The sequence below is a fragment of the Mustela putorius genome, unplaced genomic scaffold (assembly GCF_011764305.1).
Source record: "Mustela putorius furo isolate JIRA1106 unplaced genomic scaffold, ASM1176430v1.1 tig00000127_pilon_pilon_pilon, whole genome shotgun sequence".
Lineage (NCBI taxonomy): Eukaryota > Metazoa > Chordata > Mammalia > Carnivora > Mustelidae > Mustela > Mustela putorius.
Genome location: NW_025421288.1, coordinates 16,673,331 through 16,686,251, shown reverse-complemented (window position 1 = coordinate 16,686,251; position 12,921 = coordinate 16,673,331). Strand labels below are relative to the sequence as shown.

Genomic DNA, 12,921 nt, shown 5'->3' with positions numbered 1-12,921 from the left:
CGGAACGCGCGCTTTTATGGGGACCGGCCTGCGGGGGGGCGGGGGGCGGGGCGGGGCTGCAGGTGCAGCCGAGGAAGTCACGTGCTCCGGCGCCGGGGTCCCCTGTGTGCTGGGGGGACGCGTTTCCCAGGCCCCCGCCGAGGCTCCCGGATGCGGGCGGGGGTCGTGCAGGGGCGGCGGGACTGGCGGGTCCTGCGGGGTCCAGTCACTCCTCTCCCTCGAGGAGCCCCCAGCCCCGCACACGCAGGGACGGGGCAGGGCGCCACTGGCAACTCGTGGGGGTGGGGAGGCAGTGGGGTGAACTGAAGACCCCACCCTTCTTCCCTTCTCTTCCCCGGGGAAGTGGGTCGTGGAGGAGAGCGTGGGCCAAGGGGCAGCCCTGCGCTTTGGATTTTTTTTTTTTTTTTTTTTAAGTAGCTTCGCACCCAGAGTAGCGCCAACCAGGGGGATCCCATCGTCCAGACCCCCGCTGAGAGCAAGGTGGGGTGCTCCACCGGCCAAGCCACCCAGGCACCCCGCTGGTTTGGGGTTCTTTAAAGATTTATTTGTGGAAGAGAGAGCTTGCAGGAGCAGAAGGGAGGTGGGAGGGAGAGGGTCTCCAAGCCGGTCCCCGCCGAGTGCGGAGCCCCCTCCTGGCTGGAAGCCAGACCCCGAGATCACCACCTGAAGGGAAATCCAGAGTCCGTGGGTGACCCACGGAGCCAACCAGGCGCCCCCACCCTTCCGCCTTTGTAATCTTAATGAGAATTGTTCAGACAAGAATGCTCACACCCTTGAGAATAAGATATTTGGAAAGCAGTTCGTGGTGGCTTTTCATAGGAAACACGCAGAGGACCCACAAGGGACAGTGAGGAGGGGGTCAGGGAGGAAGTCCAGCCTGCGGTCCTGCCCTGGGGAGGCCGGCAGAGGAGGCTCTGTCCCCCACTCTCTGGCTCTGGTGCCCCTCCTAGCGGGGGTCCACCTGCCACAATCCTCCCCCGCCCATGGCCTGCAGCCACTGCTTCCCAGTCCTGTCACTCAGCCCCTGCACCAAGCCACAGGTGACAGTCCGGAAGCCAGGACCGGGTGCCTCCCCGCCCCGAGTGTTTACTGCCCACAGGGGACCTCACAGGCCCACAGGCTGTCACCCCCCCGCGAGGTCTCCAGGGAGTTTGCTCAGGTCAAGAATCTCCATGTCAGCTGGGGAGGTGGGGGCCCCGCAGTGCAGGCCTCCCTCCCGCCCCCGCGGTCAGGCCTTGAGAGGAACTGAGGCCTCCCGCTGGCGCTAGTGTGGAAAGGCCCACTGCGGGCGGGCACAGCACGTGGTTTACGGGAAGCCCCAGTGCCACCCGGCCCAGGCAGGGGCGGGGCCAGGGATAGGATGCGCCGTCACCTCCCTCGGCCAGCAGCTGGGGGGGAACGACCCTGGCTGGAGGGGCCGCTGACTCTCATGCAGCCGAACTTGGAAACTGTCGCTTTATTGTGCGCATTGGAGTGGGGGCGAGTGGCTGGCAGACATCAGGTCCTGCCCACCGGGGGGGGGGGGGGGGGAGCCCAGCTAAACGTAGGAGGAGCCAGTGCTGGGCGTGTCATCGGCATGGGGACCAGCAACCGCTTCCTCGTCGCTGCCGGCCTCGCTGCCAGAGTCGTTGGCGCCAGCCGCGTCGGAGGCGGGCGTGTTGAGGACCACCACGTCGGCCTCAGCCCCAATGTCCTCCCCAAACCACACGGCCTTGTAGCCGCCCTCAGGCCGCCGCTCCTTGGTCAGGATGGACCTCACGGCCCCTGGGCTGCCTCCATCGCGGGTCAGCTCGGGGGACTCTGAGGCTGGACGCAGGGTCGTAGTGCTGGGGGGCTCCGGAAGCGCAGGCTCTGGTGGCTCCGCGGGCTCCGGAGCCGCCCGCATGAGACCAGGGGAGGAGTAGGGAGCTGGGGCCCAGTTGGCCTCCTGGGGAGCATCGAAGGCCTCATTGTCAAAGCCGAGGGGCTGCTCCTGCGGAGGGGAGAGGGGCGGCCAGGGCCTCAACCAGGACCCCAGGCCTGGGCCGGGACCCCACCCCAGAGACAAGGACCCAGGCTAGCCCTTCCTTTTCGCCTCTTTCGGCCTCCTCCGCATTGTGTGCACTATACCCCAGCCTTCCGCACCTCTGCTCCCGCCCCTGCCCCTTCTCTGTCCCCCTGTCCACCTCACCTGCCTGTCTCCCTCTCTAGTCCTGCCCCCAGCCCCCCAGGGCCTCACCACAGCTTTCCCAGAGCAACACTTGAGCTGCTGGCCGTAGTGCTTGTGGACCAGAATGAGCAGGGCGAGCAGAGCCAGAAGGAGCAGTGCGCCCAGCACCCCGCCCAGGGCCGCCATGTCCACGACAGAGAAGCGCCGGTCCCCGGCGGCACCGACACCGGGCTCGCCGTCCCCGGGGGTCCCCGCAGTGCTGCCTCCTCCAGTCTGGGCTGGCCCTGGGAGCAACACCACCCACTGACCATCAGCATCCCAAGCGCTTCCCAGACAGACCTGCCCCAGGCTTTAGACACCGTGACAACAAGCCAAACCGGGTGTCCCACCAGAGCTGGGGTTCTGGGGCATGGTACCACTCCCCTGCCGCCCACCGCCCTGCCGAGGAGCTGTGTGTTCCCGGGGCCCTTGGGGAGGCTGCCAAATGGGGGGAGATGGGGGTCAAGGCCCACCAGCTCCTGGTGGAAGTGGGGGGCCCAGCACCATAGGAGGGACCATGAAGGCAGTGCTGGGCCCCTGGAGAGAACAGCCTGGAACTATAGGCCCACTGGACCCCAAATCTGGCTTCTGCCCCTTCCTCTATACACCTTCCCCAGGTTACCTGTTGGGAGCCCCAGAACAGGTCTCTACCCAGACCAGAGCAGACCCCCTGGGATTTCATGGTCAGTGTGGTCAGGCTGGGCCTCCCCCTGCCCCGGGTGGGCCCTGCCCTACAGGGATTCCCAGGACCCCCACAGTAAGCATCAGGGAATATATGGGTGACTCTGGGGCAAATGAGAGGGCTACCTGAGGTTTGGGGAGTTCTGCTGGGCCCAGAGGGCATCGGCTGAGAGGTTCCTGGCTTCAGCGACTGTGTTGAGCCCCCGCTGGTTGAAGCTGATGGGAGGAAGGTGCTGGTTTCCACGCTGGGGGGCCCGCCGGGCGTAGATGAGGCAGGTGGCCTTGGAATTGTGCTTGAAGGGGGCTGTGGGCCCTGAGAGGGCCCCGGGGTCACAGAGCTGGCCGTCGAGGGTCCCTGAGAGGGCCCCGGGGTCGCAGAGCTGGCCGTCGAGGGTCCCTGAGAGGGCCCCGGGGTCGCAGAGCTGGTCGTCGAGGGTCCCTGAGAGGGCCCCGGGGGTCTGGGGGCTTCCAACGTGGTGCTGCTGGGGGGCCGGCTTGTTCTTCCAGTCTCTGGGGATGTGGGGGTCTCGGGGGAACCTGGGGACCAGGGACAGGATTCAGGCTTGGCTCTGCCTCCAGCAAGCCTGCCCTGGGGAAGCCACCAGCCCAGCTGAGGCAAGAGGCCTTCCCTGAGCCGCTGCCTGGGGGGTCCGCGTCCGGCTCACCTGTGGGGGGGGTGGGCTCCTCCCACTCCAGCACCTGTACCTCCACCACCGTGCGGGCTGTACTCGCGGTCACTGTGTTGTTGGCCTCAACCTGGAGCAGAAAGGGGGCTTGTCCCTCGCAGGCCCCGCCTTAGCCCCTGCCCCTTGAAGATGCCCCCTGCCCTCACCTCTGCGTAGAAGACCCCCTCGTCAGCCAACAGGGAGGCGGTGAGCAGGGTCTCGCCATCCATCCGGAAGTCAGTGTTATTGGTGACGCGGTAGGTGATGGCAGAGTTGAGGTCCTAAACATGGCCCAGTGAGTCCCAGGCCCAGGCGGCCCCCCCAGCCCCCCCGCAGCGGGGCTGGCGCCTACCGGAAAGTCAGGGTCCTGGGCCCAGACCCTCAGAGGCAGGGAGGGAGCGGCTGCGTCCTTGACCTCCACGCCGCCTCCAGAGCCGCGCGCCACCATGCCGTGGTAGCGGCTCTTGGCGAAGTAGGGCGGGCTCCCGGCGGCATTTCGGGCCTCGATCTGGACCCAGGTCACCGAGTAGCGGGCGCCGTCTGCCTGCTCACCCTGGGGGAAGGGGAGGCCTCAGCGACCAGCGGGTTCTCAAGGGCAAGTCTTGCAGCCTGAGGCTCAGGAAGGCCGTGGAGGCCTGGCCAGGGCGCCCACCTTGACCACCAGAGTGAAGGTCTTTGGGCTGGGGACACTTCTGGTCATGGTGAGATTGCCCGAGTCAGCGCCAATGGCAAATGTGCCATCTTCTTGTCCTGCGAGGGTGGTGGGAAAGCTTGGCCTCCTGCCCCCTCCAGCGGCCTGAGGGCGAGGGTCCCACGGGCTCTGCCCAAGTCCCCCAGAGCCCCCGCAGCCCAGGGTGGGGTGGGGTGCAGGACACAGAGGGAAACAGGGCTGCGGCCCGCACTCACCCCGCACAATGCTGTAGAGGATGTGCTGGCTGATGCCCTGATCCCCGTCCACGGCGTGGACGGGCCCTGGACGGAGCACGAGGGGGCCTGGCTGCGGGGACAGGGACAGGAGGAGATGCCTTGGGGCTGGGGTGTCGGGCCCAGCTGACCGTCCGACGTCCCTTAACAGGAAAGTTGTCTCTCCGCGAGGGCCCTCCCGGCCCCCCGCTCCGCTGCTACGGACTTGACTTGCTCAAAGACACCCGACCGATGGAACAACGGGCGTTTCCAGAGCGGGCACGCGCGTGGGACAGGCAGAAGTCATGGGGAGTCGGGGTCAGGTGCTCAGGACGCTCCACTGTGCTCCGGCGTCTCCGTGGGCCTCTTGGGCCGGAGCAGGGACGTCAGCGGGTCAGAGAGGCCGCCTGGAGCAGCACCACGGCCCCTCACGCTGCCGCCCTCCCAGCGCACGGGACTAGGTCCCCAAGGCGCTGCCCAGCCCTGCCCCGAGACCACCAGGCCACGCACCTCCGTCTACACTGAGGGGCTCCGTCACCGCTCGCCACCCCGTGGTTGGGTGGGATTGGCTTCCAAAGAACGTTCGCATGAAAATCGCAACCAAATGTGGCCCCCTGACTCCCGAGCCCTGCCCCCTATGTCCTTCCTGCCCTCCCTGACCCCCCGTACCAGCTGGTGCCCCGTGGGGACAGCACCATGGTACTCGGCGTTGATGCAGACGTGGTGGTCTGAGTAGGCACAGGGCAGGAACCAGGGGGGGCGAAGGTCAGCAGGCTGCACTTCCAGGATCAAGGTGGCCGTGGCCGTGTGGCTGGGCTCTGCGTTCTCCTCCCGTGTGTCCTGCAGCAGCGGAGCCCGGCTGGATCAAGCCCGGGGGTCCTGGGCTGGGGGTGGCTCGGGGGGGACCTGAGCCCCCGCCTGCTTACCCGCACCAGCAGCAGGAAGTCGATGCTCTGCTGCGCGTCGAAGTCCAGGCGCCGGTCCAGCCGCAGGGCGGGGAGGTTGGTGCCCACCAGGGAGAAGAAGCTACCAGCGCCCTGGGGAGGCAGGGGGTGGGACCCAGTCTTGGAGCCCAGGAGGACACAGAAGGAGGGTTTGGGGGGACACTGACCGGGGTCACCTCCTGGAGGGTATAGAACAAGATGTCATCCTGGTCGCGATCCTGGGCCTCCAGTCCCGTCGCAGGGATGACGATGGTGCTCACTTTAGTGTCCTGGGAAGCGGGGGAGTGAGTGGTCTGGCTGTACCCTTGACCCCCGTGGTCGAGCCCCTGGCCCTCTCGCTCACCTCAGACACTTTCTCCACCTTGACTTGAAAGGGGAACGTGGGCGGGTTGTCGTTGATGTCCAGCACAAACACAAAGACTCTGAGCTGCGTCACCTGCGGGACAGGGTGGGGTCAGCCGTGCTGCGCTCTGGTGGCCGCCGGTCCTGGGCTCCTGCTCCGCGTGGATTGCAGACAGAGCACAGACACAACCCCGCAGCTCACGAGGCGGCCAGCGCCCCGGAGAGCAGCACAGGCGCGGGGCAGGGTGGGGGGGGCCCGGCAAAACCCTTCGTGAGAACAGTGGGAGAACGCTCGAGGTGCTTCAGAAATTATTATTCTCAAGAACAAGGAAGAGAGAAGGAGAAGCCGTAGATTGAAGGAGGCTTAAGAGGGGGCGCCTGGGGGGCTCAGTGGGTTAAACCCGCTGCCTTCGGCTCAGGTCATGATCTCAGGGTCCTGGGATCGAGCCCCACGTCGGGCTCTCTGCTCCGCGGGGAGCCTGCTTCCTCCTCTCTCTCTCTCTGCCTGCCTCTCTGCCTGCCTGTGGTCTCTGTCAAATAAATTTTAAAAATCTTAAAAAAAAAAAATAATAAGAGGCTTAAGAGGGGCACCCAGCTGGCTCAGTGGGAGGAGAAGTTGACTCTCCATCTCCGGTTGTGAGCTGAAGCCCACGTCGCCGTCGCCGGTAGAGAGGACTTAAAGAATCCACCAACCTAGGAAGGAAGGGGGGAGGGGGGGGACTCGGGAGGCCTAGCGGCCAGGCGCAGTAGGTGGGCTGTGCCGGGGTCTCTGTGACTGTGGGACTGGGAGGGCGTCAGGTGTGACATGATGCTGAGGAGCCCTTTTCCCGGAGGCCGCGGCACTGTGGCTGTTTAGGAAGGCCTTGTCTTCCGGAGTCCCGTGCTGAGGTGTCGTGGTGGCGTGCCTACCGTCTGCGCCAGGACAGCTCCAGGCACTGGAGCACTGGAGCCTGTGGGCCGTGGGTCCAGTCCAGCCGGCAGGTGCGTGCGCGGGGCTTGTGGCTTAAAACAGGGCGGTCGATGCCTCCCTGGGAAGGGGAGCTCGGAGGGAAGACGCGAGACGGTGGGAGAGGGCGGCAGGTGCCCATCTGGGGAGAGGGCTCGAGGCTGGCTGGAGTGAGGTCGGGGTCTGCGCACCCAGCCTGCACCCCGCGGTCCGTGCGGCCTCGGCTCCGAGTGAGAAAGCAGCCGGGCTGTCCACTTGCTTCGTAAGAGTGTCTGGCCGCACTGAGAGTGGACTGGCCAGGGCCAAGAGGGGAGCAAGCGGACCGGTTGACAGTTGGAAGTTTCCAGAAAGGAGATGCTGGTGGCCAAGGCTCTGACTGATGTGGAGTCCTGCCTGAGGCAGAGCCCACAGCCTTGCTGACAGAGAGACATGAGGAGCTCAGTGGGGGGTGAGGGACCCGGCAGGGTGAAGTGCCTTCCGTGGTGGGGGCTCTGGGTCAGGGGTCTCTGCTGGGGTCTGCATCTCAGGGCAGAGTCTGGGCTGGAGGAAGTGTGGGCGTCAACATACCACAGGGTGAGGTCACCAGGGAGTGGCCCTGGACCAAGCTGAGCAGAGTGGAGAGGTCGGGGCCTGGAGTGCGCTGACATCACAGGCTGGGGGTGGCCACACAGGGGCGGGGGGTGCGGGGGGTACTCACCACGGTGCCGCCACTTCTGCACTCCAGGTGCGCCTCCAGCATCGTGTTCTCCTGAGGGGGCAGACGAGGGTCAGGGTCACCTGCCCAGCTGACCGCAGCATGCTGGCCCCATGTCACAAGTGAGGAGACAGGCGGGGAGGGTCCCCAGCAACCCTGCTAAGTCCAGAGGGCATCGGGGGCCCAGGCAGCTCGAGCCCCCAACCACCCTACCCACCTTGGGGCCCCAAGAAGGGCCAGTCATTGCCTGGAGGGCGCAGAAACCTCAGGCCGCCTGGGACGCCTTGTCTGGGGAGGGGTGCGGGCGGCGGCTTGGGTCTGTGGAGGGTTAGCCCTCCCGCCGCCCCCACGGGGGTACCCCGCCCGGCCTGCCATCTGCACCTCATAGTCGGGGGTCACGTTGAGAAAGAGCTGAGTCCCCTGGATCCGGAAGGCGTCGGGGGTGGACGACGGTCCGAGGGTCACGTGCTGGCCCGCGGGGACAGAGATGTCAGCCAGGGGCTCAGGCCGGTTAGTGTTCTCTGCGACTTCGAAGATGGTGTCGCTCACAGAGCAGACTGGAAAGTTGGAGAGGAAGAGTCAGTGCCCTCCTGGGACCCGCCCACCGCCCAGTCCCCTGCCCCCGCCCCGCAGGTACCCTGGGCCCGGGCCGTGGCCATGAGAAGTGACAGCAGCAGGGCCCAAGCCCCCATCTTGGTGGCCGTCCCCTGGCCAGACCCTCTGAGCAGCTGGCTGGCGCTGCTGGTGGCGGCTGGGCCGGGCGACCTTCGCTCCCGCCAGGCACCGCCCCGTGTCATGATCCTTTACAAGCCGCAGGCCTCCTCCAAGGGGGCTCCCGCCGGCCGCCCGGCCAGGCCTACCCTGCTGCGGGGAGGGGGCAAGCTGGGGTGGGGGTTCCCCAACAGAGCTGGGCCACATATGGCGGACCAAGGGGGCTCAGCTCTCAAACCCAGGGCAGGACGTAGAAGGTGCTCAGGATACCCTGGGCCTGGGGAGGGGGCTGGGGGGTGTGGCTGGGTGGGCAGAAGCTGGGGCAGGGAGCTGGGGGGCAGGGGCTCAGCTGTGGCTTCTGTGTTGGCTGTACCCACCCCTCCCCCCCAATCCTGGCAGCCCCTCTGCTGGCCTCTTCTTCCAGAATCATCCTGGAGCAAGGTTCAGGCCCCAGTTGCTCCCTCCAGGTCCACCTCCTCCCGCCTACCCCCACACCAACCATCTAAGTCTGGAAGGAAAAGGCTGTTTGTGCCCTGGGATCACCCCTGCTTGTCCTGGAAACCAGCCCCTCCCCTCCAGGGGGGTGGGGTGGGCAGGACCGCAGAAATGAGGATGGCTGAGCTTCAGGGGGCTGCGGGAGCTCCTGGGGGGCCCCATGGGTTCCGGTGCTTGCCAGGGGGCTGCGGGAGCTCCTGGGGGGCCCCATGGGTTCCGGTGCTTGCCAGAGGAGTTCCTGGCAAGGCTCCTTGGCCCAGACCCCCAACTGCCCTTCCCTCAAAGGCACCCCCCGCCCCACCCCCACGGGCCAGGCCTCAGCAGCAGCAGGGAGAGGCAGGAGGGAGGGGCCGCTACCACACCCGGGGTGGGGGGGAGGGGGGGGTGGGGGGTGGCTGTGGTCCTTCCGCTCTCTAGCTTTGCCTGGCCGCTGCCCCCTAAGGCTCCCGGCCCCTGCAGGTGGTGCCTGCCTGGCTCCCGCAGGCCCCAGCTCCTCCGGGGGTTTCGTGACCCCCCCCACTCGTCAGGCTCAAAGCAGTCAAGCCACGAGAGACCACAGAACCTGGAGCCGGAGCTGTGGCATGCGTGGGGGTCCTCTCTCCTGGAGCGGACGCCGGGGCCCTTCTGCCGCCGCTTCCTGCCCGGGGCCTCCTCGCCCCCTCAGTCTCCCCCCTCAGCCGCTCCACTGCCCCACAGGGAGCCTCCGGGACAGACGTCCTGTGCCCCCCACCCCCGCACCCAGAGCCCCAGAGTGTTTGCCGAGTGGACGGCAGGGATGCGGGTGTGTCTCGGGGAAGCTCCGGGGACAGCAGAGATAGGGGAGGAGAGGCGCCCGCTGGCTCCCCAGGTTTAAAGGGCAGCTGGGTGCGGTCACCGGGCTACAGGCTGCGGTCGGGGCCTCCTGCATTCTGACCGCCCTGACCTGGGAGAGGGCGCGGAGTGAGCTCACAGGGCCAGCGTCTGAATTCCTCCTTTATTGGCGACAAGTGCAAGCCCTCCTCCTCCTCCTCCCCCCTCCCCTGGCCGCTCCGTGCAGGTGCCGGTGCCCGCGGGGACGCCTTCTTCCTCAGGGCTGGCTTCGGGTGGCCTCCACAGCGGGGATGGCTGGCTCTGCCAAGGTGGCCCCAGACCCGGACCCAGGAGGCAACCGGGGAGACCAGGTCTGATCCAGGGGGTCCCTCAGGGGCATCCTGCGGGGACAGCCAGGTCAGGGGCGGGAGACTGCGAGCCCCCTAGGGGAACCGGGCCTCCTCTGGTCACCAGCACTGTTTCCCCTTCCCAGACGCCGGGCCCCCGGCCGCGCCCCGTTCCTGTCCCAGACCCAGGGTCCTCGGGGGGGGGGGCAGAGGAAGGGTGCGGGGCAGGAGCAGGTGGGTGCCGCGGGCGGCGGGGCTCACCAGGCCTGCAGGGTGGGTGTGTACGGCCAGTGCAGGCAGAGGCGGCCCTCGGCCGACTTGGTCCAGCTCGTGCTGTTCTCCGGGTCCTGCTCGCTGCCCCCCATCCCAAGTCGAATTAGTCCCGGAGGTGCCCGGCGCCCACGCCCCGCAGTTCTCCCGCAGCCGGGGGAGCGCCGCAGCCCCTCACCTGCGCTTGCCCACCAGGCCCTGGAGCAGCCGCTGCAGCCGCGCGCTCTCCCGCAGGCGGCTGAGCTCGCTGGTGAACGTCCCGTCCGAGTGCCGCGGGGCCCTGCGGGGCGGGGGGCGGGGGCGCGCGCCGGTTCAGGGCCAGGCGGGGGGCGGGGGGCGCGCCGGGCCGGGGGTGGGGGGGGTGGGGTTCGAGGAGCGGGCGTGGGTCCCTCACCTGGGGGGCGCGGGGAGCGCGGCGGAGCCCCGGAGCAGCGGCGGCAGCAGCAGCAGCAGCAGGGGCGCGACGGCCATGGCGGGCGCGCGGGGGGCTGAGCGCTGCTGCGGCCGCCCGAGCTCCGCGCGGCCCCTTTATAGCGCCCGGGAGCGGGGCATCGATCGAACCCGAAGGTCAGAGCCGCCCACCCAGCTGTCGCCCGGGCTGGCCGCCCGCCCCCACCGCCGCGGCGGCGCCCCTTGGCTGGCTGGGCAGGGAGGGGAGCGCTGCGCCGGGGCGCGCGCCCGCGGGGGTCGGGGAAGGGCGCCCCCGAGGGCGGAGGGACGTGCGGGCGAGGCTGCAGCGGGAACAGCATGTGCAAAGCCTCCGAGCCGTTTCCGCTCTGGGCGCAGAGGGGGCGAGGGCCCCGGGCCGGGGACTCCGCGGGAGAGGCGGGGCGGGCGGTGGGAATGGGGAAGGCTGGGCGGGTGCCTCTTGCCTGAACCTACTGCTCAATTTTTCTTAAACATAAAACTGCTCTTTATGAAATTCTGCTGATTATTTTTATTTTTATTTTTTATTTTTTTTAAAGATTTTATTTATTTATTTGACAGAGAGAGATCACAAGTAGATGGAGAGGCAGGCAGAGAGAGAGAAAGGGAAGCAGGCTCCCCGCTGAGCAGAGAGCCCGACGCGGGGCTCGATCCCAGGACCCTGAGATCATGACCTGAGCCGAAGGCAGCGGCTTAACCCACTGAGCCACCCAGGCGCCCCTCTACTGATTATTTTTAAATGAGTGTAAAGTTTGGGGCACCAGTCTGGTTCAGTCAGTAGGGCATTCGATTCTTGATCTTGGGGTCGTGAGTTTGAACCCCACATTGGGTGTAAAGATTACTTATATAAATAAAAACTCAAAAAAAATTTTTTTAAATGAATGTAAAGGGGCACCTGGGTGGCTCAGTGGGTTAAGCCTCTGCCTTCGGCTCAGGTCATGATCCCAGGGTCCTGGGATCGAGCCCCGCATCAGGCTCTCTGCTCAGCGGGGAACCTGCTTCCTCCTCTCTCTCTGCCTGCCTCTCTGCCTACTTGTGACCTCTGTCTGCCAAATAAATAAATAAAATCTTTAAAAAATAAGTAAAATAAAATGAATGTAAAGTTTAACACAAAAACTACTGGTTTATCATTTCATTTACTAGTTTTGTAATTTCTGTTTAAGGATTTCATTAGTACTGGTTTTTAAAAGCCTAAACTGATTTAATCCCCTATTGATTAAGCAGGAGTAACTGGGCTGCCTGCCTTTTTCCCAGCAGTCTGTCTGCATCTCCACCTCCTGTCCAACCCCAGTCTGCATGCAGCCTCTCCAGCCTTGGGAAGTTCAAATGAAGGGCATCCTGAGGCTGGATCCAGCTCTGCCTGCAGCCCACTTCCACACCCCACGCCTCTCCCCTGCCCCCCCCCAGAGTCTGGGGCTTGGGTTGGCCTCCCCAGGGTCCTGGCCTACACCCTCATGAACCAATGGAGCCACCCAGGCGGCGGGAATAAAAGAAGACACTTATCAGATATGTGATTTATAAATATCTTCACCCATTCTGTGAGTCCTGTTTTCACTCCTTTGATAGTGTCCTTTGATGCACAAAAGATTTTTGTTTCATGAAATCCAATTATCACTTGGTGTTTTCTTGGTGCTTCTGGTGTTAGGCTTAAGAAACCATTGCCAAATTCAAGGTCGTGAAGATTTGCTCCTATATCTTCCTCTAAGATTTCTACAGTTTTAGATCATACATTTAGGTCTCTGATCCATTTTGAGTTCTTTTTTGCATGTAGTTCTTGTCGTGCTCGGGGATGCAGCGTTGTCCCAACACTGTGCGGCTCAGACTCTTCTTCCCTCGATGAACACTCCTGACACCCTTGTTGAAAATCAGTTGATTTGGGGCGCCTGAGTGGCCCGGCTGGTTAAGCCTCTGCCTTGCGCTCAGGTCATGAACCCAGGGTCCTGGGATCCAGCCCTGCCCTGGGCTCCCTGCTCAGCGGGGGGTCTGCTTCCCCTTCTGCCCTGCCCCCTGCTTGTGCTCTGGTGTGCTCTTTCTCTATCAAATAAATAAAAATCTAAGGGTGCCTGGGTGGCTCAGTTGTTAAGCGTCTCCCTTCAGCTCATGTCATAATCCCAGGGTCGTGGGATCCAGCCCCATACCTGGCTCCCTGCTCAGCAGGAGGCCTGTCTCTCCCACTCCCACTCCCCCTGCTGTGTTCCCCCTCTCGCTGTGTCTCTCTCTGTCAAATAAATAAATAAAATCTTTAAAAATAAATAAATAGGGGCACCTGGGTGACTCAGTGGGTTAAAGCCTCTGCCTTCGGCTCAGGTCATGATCTCAGGGTCCTGGGATCGAGCCCCGCATCAGGCTCTCTGCTCGGCGGGGAGCCTGCTTCCTCCTCTCTCTCTGCCTGCCTCGCTGCCTACGTGTGATCTCTCTCTGTCAGATAAATAAATAAAATATTTTTTAAAATAAATAAATATCTTTCTAAAAAAGAAAATCAATTTATTTTAAATGTATGAGTATTGATTTCTGAATTCT

At 64.6% G+C, this 12,921-nt stretch overlaps 2 protein-coding genes across 2 annotated transcripts; both read right to left on the bottom strand.

Moving 5' to 3' along the window:
* Window positions 1-1,441: 1,441 nt before the first annotated feature.
* Window positions 1,442-8,175, bottom strand: CDHR5 (cadherin related family member 5). The gene is made up of 15 exons (XM_045067046.1): window positions 8,001-8,175; window positions 7,745-7,920; window positions 7,367-7,417; window positions 5,725-5,817; window positions 5,549-5,650; window positions 5,364-5,474; window positions 5,107-5,277; window positions 4,441-4,531; window positions 4,187-4,284; window positions 3,887-4,087; window positions 3,702-3,815; window positions 3,535-3,625; window positions 2,996-3,406; window positions 2,219-2,433; window positions 1,442-1,972 (listed from the first exon to the last, which is right to left on the bottom strand). The coding sequence occupies exons 1-15, from the start codon at window positions 8,158-8,160 to the stop codon at window positions 1,538-1,540; spliced, it is 2,520 nt and encodes an 839-aa protein (XP_044922981.1). The 5' UTR covers window positions 8,161-8,175; the 3' UTR covers window positions 1,442-1,537.
* A 1,348-nt stretch (window positions 8,176-9,523) lies between these two features.
* On the bottom strand, window positions 9,524-10,518 carry SCT (secretin). Its single transcript, XM_045067033.1, has 4 exons — window positions 10,370-10,518; window positions 10,154-10,255; window positions 9,967-10,059; window positions 9,524-9,759 (listed from the first exon to the last, which is right to left on the bottom strand). The coding sequence occupies exons 1-4, from the start codon at window positions 10,444-10,446 to the stop codon at window positions 9,636-9,638; spliced, it is 396 nt and encodes a 131-aa protein (XP_044922968.1). The 5' UTR covers window positions 10,447-10,518; the 3' UTR covers window positions 9,524-9,635.
* Window positions 10,519-12,921: the final 2,403 nt, after the last annotated feature.

Excerpts from the sequence above, each read along its gene's own strand:
- CDHR5 (XM_045067046.1), bottom strand. The coding sequence starts at position 8,160 with ATGACACGGGGCGGTGCCTGGCGGGAGCGAAGGTCGCCCGGCCCAGCC. Across the intron at positions 5,278-5,363 it reads ACTTCCTGCTGCTGGTGCGG|GACACACGGGAGGAGAACGC; the intron begins GTAAGCAGGCGG and ends CCGCTGCTGCAG. Across the intron at positions 4,532-5,106 it reads TCCCCACGGGGCACCAGCTG|CCAGGCCCCCTCGTGCTCCG; the intron begins GTACGGGGGGTC and ends CTGTCCCCGCAG.
- SCT (XM_045067033.1), bottom strand. The coding sequence starts at position 10,446 with ATGGCCGTCGCGCCCCTGCTGCTGCTGCTGCTGCCGCCGCTGCTCCGG. Across the intron at positions 10,256-10,369 it reads GCGCTCCCCGCGCCCCCCAG|GGCCCCGCGGCACTCGGACG; the intron begins GTGAGGGACCCA and ends CCCGCCCCGCAG. Across the intron at positions 10,060-10,153 it reads GGCCTGGTGGGCAAGCGCAG|CGAGCAGGACCCGGAGAACA; the intron begins GTGAGGGGCTGC and ends GATGGGGGGCAG.